Source organism: Schistocerca americana, chromosome 5 (assembly GCF_021461395.2).
Source record: "Schistocerca americana isolate TAMUIC-IGC-003095 chromosome 5, iqSchAmer2.1, whole genome shotgun sequence".
Taxonomy (NCBI): domain Eukaryota; kingdom Metazoa; phylum Arthropoda; class Insecta; order Orthoptera; family Acrididae; genus Schistocerca; species Schistocerca americana.
Window position 1 is genome coordinate 285,960,690 of NC_060123.1, and position 14,971 is coordinate 285,975,660.

General features: G+C 45.5%; 1 protein-coding gene across 1 annotated transcript in view; it reads left to right on the forward strand.

The window, feature by feature from the left end:
• LOC124616316 (uncharacterized protein KIAA1522-like) overlaps positions 1-14,971 on the forward strand; it is a 485,968-nt gene that overhangs the window by 290,641 nt on the left and 180,356 nt on the right. Inside the window, exon 3 of the mRNA XM_047144621.1 lies at positions 7,105-7,475. Coding sequence (XP_047000577.1) covers positions 7,105-7,475 — 371 coding nt within the window. The remainder of the gene's footprint in view (positions 1-7,104; positions 7,476-14,971) is intronic.

Sequence of the window (14,971 nt, forward strand, 5' to 3'; positions counted from 1 at the left end):
AAATTCCAGAGTCTGCCCCCCCCCCCCCCCCTCAAAAAAAAAAGTTATTAGATATCACAGAGTTATTTAGTGCTAAAATTCCGAGAGCGTACGTCCAATGAAAAGTCTGGCAACGTATTACTTGTTCCCTCATACATCCCACGAAATCGCAAAAACGAGGAAATCGGATAAATTATTGCTGATACGGAAGCTAATGGACAAAGTTCTTCGGGTGCGTAATTTGCGAAAGCAGCTGGAAAAGGGGAGACCATAGTGTTCCGTCCACCACATAACTTAAGGTGGCCTACATCTACGTCTGCACCCCGCAATACCTTTTGGTATGTGAGGGAAGGTACTTTGTGTACAAACCTCACTTTCCGTCTTTTCTTTTGTAGTAGAAAATTATGAACAGAAAAAACCATTATTGTTAAGCCTGCGTGTGTGCTCAGATCCCTGTAGTTTGACCTTCATGGTGTTTTCGAGAGATATACGTAGAAGGAAGTATTATATTAGCTGACTCTTCATGGAGAGTACCCCCTTGAAATTTTATCAGTAAACCATATGCGATGCACAATGCCTTTCTCGTACCGCCTGACCGTACAGGCTTGATGAACATTTTCATGACTGTTTCACGCTTACTAAATTAAATTCTGACAAAACATGCACCTCTTCTTCGGATCTTCTCTATTTTCTCTTTTAATCCCATTTGGTACGTGCTCCAGGCTGAAAAGCAATATTAAAGTATGTGTCGAACAAGGGTTTTTTATGCTATCTTCGTCACGGGTTCTTCCAGTGATCCTCAGTGTGGAATCTACCTTTCGTAGGACTACTTTCAAGTGTCCATTTCACTCTAAATTGCTACATACGCATAGTCTCAGATATTCCATGGATTGACTTTTTCCAATGATAGTTCGCCAATTACGTAATCACACAACAATGGGCTTATTTCTGTGCAACACGTTACTTTAGTTTATGCTGCGTAGATGTAGACTAGGGAATCACACAATACACACTGCTGATAAATTTATTCTGACGGTTGTTAGTGAACATTTATATGAGGTGTTTCTACACTTCGCCTTTACGACGGTTTGAACTCTGCTGGGACACTTTCAGTGAGGTGTCTGAATGACTGTGGAGCAATCCCGGTCCATCTTCATGGACGGTCCAGATGAGAGAAGGTAGCAGTGTTAGCCGCTGTGGTCTGAAGCGAAGTGACGTTCTCACTCATCCCATAGTTGTTCCATTAGTTCACGTCGGATCTCTGGGTAGGGCACTACATTTCAAGAATGTTACTCTCCACAAAACATTGCCCCACATACGCTGCTTTATGGCAACACGCATTATCATACTGATGCAATCGTCACCAACTTTTTCTTCCAATACACGCAACACACAGAGCTCTAAATTGTTTACACATCCTTCCGAATTTAGTGTTTTCTTAAGCACAATAAGGGAACCACAACCTAACCATGGAAATCACTTTCGCATCCTACCGCCACGTCTTCTGTACTCCACTATGCATGATGTTCTCCACGCATTCGCGGAATCCATACATTTCCGTCGGGTTTCCACAGTATATAGCTTGATTCAGCACTCCAACTCACGCATTCCAGTCACTCATTTTCCATTGGCGTCGCTCTTGACATCACCTCAAGCTTCGCTCGGCACTGGCTACAGAAATGAACGGCTCATGAGAAGCTACTCGATCACTGTGTCTCATTCTTTTTAAACCCCTACGCGCAGCCATCGTGATACCTGGACTGCTGGCAGCACTCTGAAACATACGAGTGACTCCTTCCGTTGATTCTACGCGATTTTTTATAACCACCCTCCACAATGCTCGATACTGTCAGTCAGTGCACGAGGTCTGCGTGGTCATGGTATTGCTGTGGTTGTTCCATCGCGTTTCCACTTTACAATCATATCACCAACAGTCGATTTGGAGAGCTTCAAGAGGATTAAAATTTCCCTTCAAAAATGGTTCAAAGGGCTCTGAGCACTATGGGACTTAACAGCGGAGGTCATCAGTCCCCTATAACTTAGAACTACTTAAACCTAACTAACCTAAGGACGTCACACACATACATGCCCGAGGCAGGATTCGAACCTGCGACCGTAGTGGTCGCGCTGTTCCAGACTGAAAGCGCCTAGAATCGCTCGGCCACTCCGGCCGGCAAAATTTCCCTGAAAGATACAGTGACTAGACCACGTTCAGTGTTACTGATTTCTCCTGACCGACCCACTTTGCTGTTACTGCTTCTCTACCAACAGCACAATACTCCTCGTCTCCTCTTTTATGGGTTGGTTTGTTCTTCGTGACATCTAGTGGCCACACCGCGTTACGAGTGGTTTCAATAAGTAATACTTTTTTTTATGGATGCAGATTGACTTTATTGAGGATTCCGTTACATCGTATTATTCCTCAATCTTTTGGCTACGAAACCGCATTTTTCAACATAATCTTCATTCAAAGTGATGGCGTTACGCCATCTTACTGGGGAGACCTGTATGCCCGCATGGTATCACTCTACTAGTCGACGTCGAAGCCAACGTCTCGATGCATCAATATCCTCTCTATCATCCACGTAGTGCTTCCCGCGATGCATCCTTCATTGGGACAAAGAGAGGGAAGTCGGAAAGCGAGAGTTCCGGGCTGTAGGATGGACGGGGAAGAGCAATCCAATGTACTTTTGTGATCTCCTATCGGGTGCGCAGACGTGTGAGGCCTTTGGTTGTCAAGTAGAAGGAAAAGTTCGTTTGCAATTTTGTGGCGACCAACACGCTGAATTCGTTTCTTTAGCTTCCTGAAGGTAGCACATTAAACTTCAGAGTTGATCGTTGCACCGTAGGAGAGGACATCAAAAAGAATAACCCCTTCAGAGTTCCGCAAGATGGTCGCCATGACTTTACCAGTAGTGGTTTCTGCTTCGAACTTTTTCTTCGGAGGAGACTTGGTGTGGTGCAACTCCATGGATTACCGTTTCTGGTTCGAAATGATGAGCCCATGTTCCATCGCCTGTGACGACGTTCGACAAAAACTTGTCACTATTAGTCCCGCAAGGCGCAAGCAATTCCGCACAGACAGTTCCTCGTTGCTCACTATGGTTTCTGTTAGGTGATGACGACCCCAGCGGGCACACAGTTTTGGGTAGTCCAACTGGAGGACGAGTGTGTCGGCACTACCAACAGAGGCGTCCACTTGAGCAGGGAAGTGGTTGATAGTGATCCATCAATCACCTCGAATGAGAGTGTCCACACGTTCCAACACTGCACGAGTCACAGCTATGTACGGCCGAACAGCACGCGGGGAGATCGCACACGTTTGGGGGACCTTGTTGCGATGATGACAGAAGCCTCGACCAACGACAAAAAGTGTTTTTGTTCATTGCCAGGCCTCCGTAGAGATTCTGCCAGCGCCTATTAATATGTGCGATTCTCTAGTTTACCGCCAAAAGAAACTCAATGACAGTTGTCTTCTTGGATCGCACCTCATTTACAGACGTCATTTTGAAGGCTACGTATAGCGACACCACATATCGGAACGTCAGGAGACTATAGGGACTGAAGTGAGAATATGCCACGATGTCTACGACAAATTCCGCATTTTTTCAACCGAAATTGCCCCTCGTACATAGGGTAGTCCGAATACTTTTGATGACGAGCCGTTCATTGTGGCTGCCCTGTAACGAGCACTCTCCCGGGTTTCATAGACTTCCGCTGCCATTTGTGGTGGCACCAGAGAACTGATGACGGAGGAAGAAACCAATTCAGGCCGGTTAATGAAGGACCGGGGAAGAGGAACTGCCTCTTGAACTGCCTGTTGAAGGCCGGGAGACGCGGCTCGCGGCGGCCGTGCTTGCGTTTCGCCGGCCTGCCATTAGGAAGCGCCGCGGTCCATTTGCAGATGGACACACCCGCGGGCTGGCGCTGGAGGGCCGCTAAGTGCCGCCGGCAGATGAGATGAGAGGCCGGCGCGGCCGCCGCATTAGCGGGAACGCACAGTCACGCCGGTGGCTGGCGGAGACGGGCCACAGGCTAAGACACCTGCTGGGAGCCCAGGGCGCCGGTTGTTGGCCCTCCCAGGCAGCTCCTCGCTTCGTCGCTGCGAGTCAGCTCCATAAGCCGTCCCCTTAAGGCTGGCCATGGAATACATCTTCATGGCCTTTTGGCAAGATGTAGGTGGGAGGAAGCAGCATGTAGAGTACGATGTTGCAGTGCCTGTTTTGTTCATAGTCAACGGCCTTGCCGCAGTGGTAACACCGGTTCCAGTTAGATCACCGAAGTTAAGCGCTGTTGGGCTTGGCTACCACATGGCTGGGTGACCGCCCGGTCTGCTGGCAAGTGGACTGCGTTCAGACCTTGTGAAGCCAATTGAGGAGCTACTTGATTGAAAATCAGCAGCTCCACTTACGAAAACTGGTAACGGCCGGGAGAGCGGTGTGCTGACCACATTCCCCTCCATATCTGCATCCAGTGTCGTCTATGGCCTGAGATGACACGGCGGTCGGTCGGCTTCGTTGGATCTCTCGAGACCTGTTCGGATGAAGAAGGGGGTTGTTATTCAGAAACAAGACGCAATGTGGAAAGGGCACTGTAGCAATTACAGCCGTTACCTGTATTCAAATTTGTGAAAAAGGACTATCGTCAGCTGCATGATGGAGTGACGACAATGAAAATTTGCGCCAGACCGGGACTGGAACCCGGATTTCCCGCTTATCACGAGCGGTCGCCTTGCCACTAACCTATCCGAGCACCCCTCACGGCCAGACCCAAACACACGTGAATGAGCGACAAAAGGAAGTTTGGCGGTGAAGCGTGCTCAGTTAGCCTCATGGTAAGGCGACCGCTCGCAATAAGCGGGAAATCCGGGTTCAGGTTCTTGTCAGGCACAAATTTTCGTTGTCGTCATTCCATTATACAGCTGATGTAGTCCATATTCGCAACCGCGAATACATTTCATGTACAATATGTGGAGGCTGATTCTGTAACAATGGAACAAAATTTCAGGGATGATGGAAAAGGGCAATGTATCAATTTGAGATAACGGACGCCCTGGTCCGGAAACGACCGAATCTAAACTTATAAGCGAAAGTCGTTCTGATACCTTCTTCTATTGCATGCTCTTTACTTTCCACACTTTGGGAGAAGGTAGTATAGAACAAAACATGTTCAGTTTCACGTCTCTTCATCTGTTCATATCTCGGCAGCCGCCGGTCACCTCTATCGTGTATGGACCGTTGTGCACTACAGCTGCCTCGGCGCCGGTTTGGGACAGCGTCATTGTGCCATGCACGGTATACTTCAACCACGGCGGCACGTGAACGCTTCACCAACTTAGCCGTTTCGGAAATGCTTCCACCCTTGGACCGAAAGCCAATGATTATGCTCGTTTGAGCGTCAGATTTCCGCATTAACACGACTGCCTGTTTTCCAAGTCCCTCCAACGCGCTTTATATGTCCTCCACTGATAGTACTGCCTCGTGCCATCTGTGAGTGGTTATTGCAAGTTGACATTGAACAGAGGCTGTGATCACATTACTGTGACTGTGGCGTATATATCACACATACATCTAATACATTTCACACACATTTAAACATGTATTTCATCCGTATCTCTAGCGAGTTTCGCCCCGCAGTTTCACCTAAATTCTGAGCAAGCCTGTAATTCTGCCAGTAACTGATCGCAGTTTCGAAAAAAGAACTGACGCTGGGAACTGTTTCATTTTCCGCTGAATTACACCATGTGACTCCAGAGAGGACGTTAAATTTATCAGTCGCATTGAGCCGTGTTGCATGATCTTTGGTCCCAAAAAACGCCAGCGAAATTATTGGATCACTCCAGTGCTCATTCTCGCGATGTGGTTGATGCAATGACAATGCAAATAAATTCAAAGGCAACTAATTACAGGAAAGAAATCGCAGCACATAGATTTCGGACTTTCCTACATGTCACCTCTGCTCGTCGCCATTCCCATCCCTAGCGCTAGTGGAATATGTTAACCCACAGCACTTTTATGCAAATAGTGAGTGACGTATAGAACAGTTTTGGTTGCAATTCCTCCAGGCATTCCTGGCTTACACTTTTGGGTCACGCCATTCGAACGCATCCCTCAACCACGTGGTTCCGTACTGTCCCTGTAAATTTTTCCATATAGCAAGTGATACGTGTGGCGAGTTCCGTATAAATTTTTCCAGGCGATGCAGAAATACGCTGATAGGTAGCGCGTTAGCAGCGTCCCCCCCTCCCGCCTCCCCCCTCCCTCCCCCCCCCCCCCCGCTTTATTTACGACTCTACGTGTAAAGTCATCATGACTGTCCCCAATATTGCACCCAGAGACTCCGGAAACTATGGATTTAATACTAATATCGGTCGTTATATCATACTTTCACCTGTCACGTTTTCTCAGCCTCACCTCCAGCGCTAGGTGTATGTGAAAAATTTTGATTGAAATTGCTCCGAACGTATCTGAGTTAAGCGTGCGTGTTACCCTTTTTTCACCCCCCCCCCCCCCCCCCCCCACCACTAAGTAAGTGGTTCTTATCCCCATAGAAACCTTCGCGGGCATCCACGTAACAATTCACCAAAATTTCATTGTAATGAAATGAGTGGAGTAGGAACGCACAGAAGACAGATAAGCAAGTAGATTGTTCATTTTCGTAAATTGGACTTTCCATTATTGGGCCATATTGAAGCTGTAGCTGAAAAACTACAGCTCGAAAATGGCATAATACCTGACCATCACTAGAAACTAAATAGTAACTGTCTAAGGCGAACAATATTGTCATTTCAGGAATTTTGTACGACTGTAGCACTTTCCCGAAGAAAGATATTCAAATAGAAATTCTTTTCGGGTCGACTTCTGAATCCCTCCCACTGTAACATGACGATGGCAGATTCCAGTACAAAACAGCGTCATCAGCTAACAGCCTCAGATTGCTGCGCAGCGTATGCAACAGCTGTTTATGCAGACGGAGAACACCAGCGCTGCTACAACGCTTCCTCGCGTTACTTTTGTCCCTCCGTAGTATTGCAGTGTTGTTGCTAACACTATCTGTGTACAGGGAGACCGGCAGCTGTTCCGTGACACTACCTCGCATTACCTGTGCTCTGCCGTGTTGTTGCAGTGCTGTCGACGTGGGGGCGGCGTATGGGCCGCAAGCTGGAGGCGATGCGGCGCCAGAGCGACGGCGGCGCCCCCGCCTCCGCCGACCGCGAGCCCAGCGTGCGCAGGAGGCCGGGCTGGCGCCTGGGCCGCGCCTCCGCCCCCGATGTGTCGCCGCGCCGCCCCCTGCTGCCGCCCGCCTCCGGACCCACCCCCTCCCCCGCCCATGCACCTTCCGCCGGTCCACCGGTACCCGCCCACGTGGCGGTGTCGCTGTCTGCGTCGTCGACGCCGCAGCCGTCGCCGCGGCACGAGCTGCTGCACGCCGCGCCCTCACCCCTGCGCAACTTCTTCACTCGCATCGGCTCCACCGGCATGCTCTCTAGGAACCAGGTACCTTTATCGACACACTCTCCAGGAACCAGGTACATCCACCGACATGTTCTCTGGAAATCAGGTACATCTACTGATATGCTCTCCAGGAACCAGGTACATCTGCCAACATGCTCTACAGAAATCAGGCACAACTACTGACACGCTCTGCAGGAACCAGATACCTGTATCAGCATCCTCTATAGGAACCACGTACTTCTACTGGCATGCTCTCTAGGAACCAAGTACCTCTACTTGCACTCTCCAGGAACCAGATACCTCTCAGGTACCTCTATCAGCCTGCTCTCCAAAACCTAGGTACCTCTGTGAGCATGCTCACCAGGAATCAGGTAAATCTACTGACATACTCTCTAGAAACCAGGTACATCTACTGATATGCTCTCCAGGAACCAGGTACATCTGCCATCATGCTCTCCAGAAGTCAGGTACAACTACTGACACACTCTGCGGGAACCAGATACCTATATCAGCATCCTCTATAGGAACCAGGTACTTATATTGGCATGCTCTCCAGGAAACAAGTACCTCCACTTGCAACTCTCCAGGAGCCAGGTACCTCTCAGGTACCTCTATCAGCATACTCTGCAGAAGCTAGGTACCTCTGCGAGCATGCTCACCAGGAATCAGGTAAATCTACAGATATACTCTCTAGAAACCAGGTAGCTCCACGAGTATGCTCTCCAGGAACCAGGTATCTCCATGAGCAGGCTCTCCAGGAAATAGGTACATCTATCGACATGCTCCACAGGAACCAGGTTTCTCCATCGGCATGCTCTCCAGGAATCAAGTAATTCTATTCGCATGCTCTCCAGAAACTAGGTACATCTATTGGCTTGCTCTCCAGAACGAAGATACCTCTACCAGCATGCTCTCCAGGAACCAGTGCGCTGTTACACCTAAACCGTCTGGCATTGTTCTTCTAATTCCAAGTGGCGTAAATGAAAAGAAATTGCTCCAGTCTGTAGACGAGATAAATATTAATACGCCGCCGGGATTTCAGATTTATTTTCAACCCAGTATCAGACTGTGGAAGGTATGGACTATGTCCCTACTTGCATGAACCGTTGATTTCTGTGGATACAAGAGAAACGTCGTACGATTTTCGAGACTAATATAAAAAAGATATGTTACTGTTGTTGTGGTCTTCAGTCCAGAGACTCGTTTGATGCAGCTCTCTATGCTACTCTATCCTGTGCAAGCTTCTTCATTTCCAGGTGACTACTGCGTCCTACATCCTTCTGATTCTGTTTAGTATATTCAACTCTTGGTCTCCTCCTACGATTTCACCCTCCACGCTGCCCTCCAATACTAAACTGGTGATCCCTTGATGCCTCAGAACATGTCCTACCAACCGATCCCTTCTTCCAGTCAAATTGTCCCCAGTTCTATTCAGCACCTCCTCATTAGTTACATGATCTACCCATCTAATCTTCTGCATTGTTCTATAGTATCACATTTCGAAAGCTTCTATTCTCTTCTTATCTAAATTATTTATCGTCCACGTTTCACATCCATACATGGCTATACTCCATACGAATATTTTGAGAAAAGACTTCCTGATTCTTAAATCTATACTCGATGTTAACAAATTTATCTTCTTCAGAAATGCTGTTCTTTCCATTACCAGTCTACATTTTATATCCTCCCTACTTCGAACATCATCAGTTATTTTGCTCCCCATATAGCAAAACTCATCTTCTACTTTAAGTTCTCATTTCCTAATTTAATTCCATCATCATCACCCGATTTAATGACACTACATTCCATTTGCTTTTGTTGATGTTCATCTTATAGTCTGCTTTGAAGACACTGTCCATTCCGTTCAACTGCTCTTCCAGGTCCTTTGCTGTCTCTGACAGAATTACAATGTCATGGGCAAACCTCAAAGTTTTTATTTCTCCTCCGTGGATTTTAATTCCTACTCCAAATTCTTCTTTTGTTTCCTTTACTGCTTGCTCAATGTATAGATTGATAACATCGGGGATAGGCTACAATCCTGTCTCACTCCATTCCCAACCACTGCTTCCCTTTCATGTCCGTCGACTCTTATAACTGCCATCTGGTTTCTGCACCAAATGTAAATAGCCTTTCGCTCTTTGCATTTGATCCCTGCCACCTTCAAAATTAGAAAGAAAGTATTCCAGTCAACATTGTCAAAAGCTTTCTCTAAGTCTACAAATGCTAGAAACGTAGGTTTGCCATTCCTTAATCTATCTTCTAAGATAAGTCGTAGGGTCAGTATTGCCTCACGTGTTCCAACATTTCTAACATTTCTACGGAATCCAAACTGATCTTCCCCAAGGTCGACTTCTAACAGTATTTCTTTAAAGAATTCGTGTCGGTGTTTTTCAGCCGTGACTTATGAAACTGACAGTTCGGCAATTTTAACAGCTGTCAACACCTGCTTTCTTTGGGGTTGGAATTATTATATTCTTCTTGAAGTCTGATGGCATTTCGCCTGTCTCATACATTTTGCTCACCAGATGGTAGAGTTTTGTCATGGCTGTCTTTCCCAAGGCTTTCAATAGTTCTAATGGAATGCTGTCTACTCCCGCGGCCCTGCTTCGACTTAGGTCTTCCAGTACTCTGTCAAATTCTTCACGCAGTATCGTATCTCCCATTTCATCTTCACCTTCGTCCTCTTCCATAATATTGCCCTCAAGTACAATGACCTTGCATAGACCCTCTATGTGCTTTTGCCGCTTTTCTGCTTTCCCTTATTTGCTTAGAACTGGTTTTCCCTCTGAGCTCTTGGTATTCATACAAGTAGTTCTCTTTTCTCCAAAGGTCTCTTTAATTTTCCTGTAGGCAGTATCTATCTTACCCCTAGTGATATCACTAGGGTAAGAAAAGATGTAGAAGTAATAAAAATATAATTCTGAAATTCGAATATAATAGGATGCTTTTTATCTGAGGGCAGCCTTCATTGCCATTAGACAAAAACAAAAAGAAATAGAAGTCAATTATTGGACTATAGCCACACGCATACAGCTCAGAACCCATCAGAGAGAAAATTCTGAACGATGAGAAGCAGATATAGGCGACAAAAGTGGAGAAGATTTCTACGAACCTTACTGCATGGCTGGCGCTACTGCCCTGCCATTGTAACGGGAAATACCCGCTATCGCCAAGCAGACGAAAGGGCGATCGAGATTGAGAGACATTGCTAAGCTGAACTGCAGTAAACTATAGCAAGACGAGGCACCTGCTGGTACTTTCACGAAGATCTCAGAGAATGGGCTGATATGAAGATGGCCAGACCGTCTAAAAGCTGACCACTGCCAAACACTGGTACTCCTATTCCTGTGTTCGCACTCATCTCACGAACAAGAAGACGCATCTTTCGATCTTGAATCGCTGTTAGTACTCACTGCCGTCTTGAGTAAATTGTTAACTTAACTCAGAATGATGACAGTCGAAATCTAATTCCAGATTTTGGTTCCTCTGTAGGCCTGAAATTATTATTATAAAGATTATTTCTTCTGTGAAATTTCTTTCATACTTTAATTTTCCGTTGAATTTCTGAACACTTAGAAATAAGATTGACTATGCCTACACCATCGGGTTGTTCTTCATCAAAAGATCCTCAGTCTGTCAACTTATTTATTACTTACTATTTCTACTAAATTCACCCCTTGTTTTTGGCCTCATGCTGCCACCCACGCGAGCATCACGGCACGTAGCGTCCTTGACGGAGTTTCTAACAAGTGGAGTTATTCCAGGTACCTCTGCTTGCACTTATAGTGAGTATACTGCTATTATGGTAGCACTACTTGCAGAAATAGCATCATCATGGAAGGCTCCTGTCCCATTACTTCACATCGTTTGTACAAGGTGAGGCAAATAAAAGTGAATTTGTGGCAGCATTAACGGCGGAGGAATAGACCTACAGCTACTTCCGAAAAGATGGGGCAACTGTCCATACAGCCGACCGAACCTTGGAGCACATTTATACACTCTGCACCCTTGACAGAGTCGTTAACAGAAGTTAACCGGCCGCCCAAGTCACTTGTTCTGTCAGTGTACTGTTACTTTGTGTGAATAGCCCGCGGTCTAAGGTGTATCGCAACAACCGTCATAGTCTTCAAGAAATGCAGCAGAACAGTTCGGATGAAAGCAATTCCAGCAGTTCAGCTTCCATCCGCCTTCATAAACCTCCTGACCAGGGCAAGAGACAACAGGTGGTCACATTCAATATCTGCTATAGTCAGGTTCGTAGCGTATTTTCACAGTCACCATCTGTTATATAGTCAGATTAGTAGTATATTTCCTTTCTTCTACTGTGTAGCTTTCTACTGTGGAACGCTATTCTTCGGGCCAGTTTTATTAGTCCCGCCCTGTAATTATCCTTTACTGTGTGGATGATAGATTGTTTCATCAGGAGTACTCTTTAATAACAGGTTGGGTAAAGTTCATAAAGCGTAATGGATTGAGGTGCGCCTATTCGTTTCTTATATCCTTTGTTGTAAGGTATTATTGAATCAAAGTTATAAAATCATTCCACGAGATTCGAATAAAACTTTGACAAAATGAATGTTTCAGTATGACCTATATTCTCTACCCGCGAATTATTGTTCAATGTTCTTTCTACACGCCGCATTAAAATTTATTACACAACTTGGCCTTCTCCGACCGCTAATTTGCGACCGACCAAATCTGAAGACTCCTCATTAATGAGTACGGCGCGGGCGTGGGCTCCAAGACAAGCAATCCTGAAACTCATTGCTGAGCACTGAGGTGCTTAACAGCGCGTTGTCGCAACTCACAAAGGTTGTGTTTGTTCTCATATCGATTGACTCGCAACAATCGTGACCTTACAAAAATACTGTCCAATCACATTGCCCATTTATTTATTTCTTACGGCGCAATGGGCTGACTCAAGTCTTTTATTTGGACGCCACTTCGGCGACTTACGTGTCCCTCGTCTATCCCAGTCATTCAACCGGGGAAGGAGGACCAACATCTTAACGTGGGATCCATCGTTCCTGGCGGCTCCTCACATCGTTGAGAGGTAAAGGCTAGATTAAAGAAGGACTAAAAGTTTCCATGGTGCGGATGGGTTTGATTCCATTCGGTTTCTAGGCAACGCTACCGACTAAACGACCACATGCTAGTAGCCAAACTAGCCGATAAGTAGTATTTCAGGCGAAACAGACTGTGGACCTTGGACTACCGATAGCACCGATGGATGTCTTACAGTCAGTGTATAAAGATCCTACGCAACTTTGCTCTCGGAATCTACATGAGTAAACAAGTTCTTCATTAGCAAACGATTGTATGCGTATGATTAAATGGAAGCACCTGAGGGGTTTTGTGAATCAGTCAGTAAATACTGGACTACTATCCAAAAGGTGTGTGATTCAGTCCTGGATTTGAGATTTTTTTCATTTATAGCATCTTTCACATAGCAATTTGTTAAAATAAAAAATGCCAATTTGGAGCAAGTTGCATCCAAGCTAAACTGGATAAGCCAGTTCTATTGTAATATCAGTATCCCCCGTTAGTCCTATTTCTTATATATCCCATATGTCTGAGAAATTTTCAAAGATGTTAAGTACGAGTGTTTTGTATACAGTGTCTTTTGCACACTCCCCCCTAAAAAGTTTATGGTCGTGCTGCTTTACAATTATTTAATTAGTTTCCATCTCAGTTTGGATGTTCCATTTATTCGAGGACTGGACTGTCTAATTTCAATGTCATACAGTAATCATATGTCGTGTCATATGTCAATTTCATATAGTAATGCCATGTTTCTGGCAATGCTAAGAAGTGTTTTTATTATTTAATTTGCAGCCACAAACTGAGCACAATTCAATTCCTTCTCAGACCCGGTTCCTACTGTACACTTAAAAAACATGACGCATCAAACAAATTACATCGTGTAAACTTTTACGACCAACCATGCCCTGGGAGCAACGAGAGGTTTCGTGTATTCGTTTAATATGCACTTGTTTGAAAAATTACAACAGTACCTTACAAAATCCATTACCGTGCTCAGACTGCAGACATCTGACGTTCATACTTGACGACCAAGATAGCTTTCTTACGTCGTTAGAAGGTTAGCCAAACAGCACTAAATTACAGGGCTCAAGTTAGCAGATTAAGCACTGCACTGTTCGTCATTCGGCTACCCTGTACAAGACGGAGACAGAATAAACTTCGCATAGCTTGGTGGAACTTGCCGAAATGGCCGATACTACCTCGCCTACTGACGTAGCAGCCTGACCATACATATTTCATTTTGAACATAGGCTGAGTAGTTGCAATGTGTGCAGGCTCGAAGTGCTGTAATAAAACCGCCTTGTTTCCCTGTTTCCTAGGAAGAGCCATGCGCCATTCGGGTCGCTCTCGGCAAGTGCTCGCCCACGTGAAAGTGAGTGAGAGAATTGCCGCTTGAAGCGAGGTTACGTGGAAAGCAAGTGCTGAGAAACTAGTGCCCTTCAGTCGGCTTCCACACGCAGATACAGTGGTCTGTTAGTTGACATTTGCAGAACGTACAGTGACTCATTGAACAGAAAGATACACCTGCTCTGTACAGTTTGCAAGCCATGTGCTTCTATGCAAGCACGCTACTTGCGTGTGAACACAGTTTTGAAATTCACTTGCTGCGTATCTTCAGTGATGTGGTGCCGCTGTTGTCGACACCTACAAATATACCCATGCGTATTTGATTTCACTGACACACGTTAATAAAGAAGATCAGCGAGAAACATAGTGGTGGGGACTGAAAGAAAGTACTCCGGAACTCACTCAGTTACGCATGGTGTTTCGCAGTTCCTATTGGCTTCTTGGGGATAAAGTTTTCATGATGAACCAATTTGCGTAATTTACTGTTGGATATACAATAAATCTGAAGATCAGATCACCTTTAAATCTCCCCTACGTCAATTCCTGTTGTAATTATGACATCACACATCGTTTGAAGAAGACGTACTTCCTTTCGTAGAGGAGAAACTGACGACGATTTCTCGAAACATTGCCCATGCCAAGGGCACGTTTAAAACATAGATCAGAACTCACTCTCCCCGCTGTGTACATATGACGACACAAAAGATTTGAAGTGATCCGATCGTCAAGCTTATTTTACATCCAACGGTACATTTCTTAACATTGGTCCCTTATCAAAACCTTATCTACAAAACTGTCTCTACAGCATCTAAAAGCCTGTAATAGGAATTGTGAAAAATCTTGTACATGAAGAGCATTTTCTTACGAAGCTGCAAAATACATTATGTGTTGACGACGTGGAGTGACGGACACCAATACGTTCGTAAAGGACATTTTGTCGACAAAAAAGTTTATGTCTCGGAATATTAACAAAAAATCCTTTTTTAGCCATAACCTATCTGTAACAAACTACATAAACATGACGGTATAATGGAAAAGAGTTGTGAAATGATCGATAGCATTTCCCTACTCCTGCCCACCTAAAACCAGTCTGGACTCCTGCCAAAAAGAGTCTCTCACAAATTTACATACTAGTTACGACGGTAATA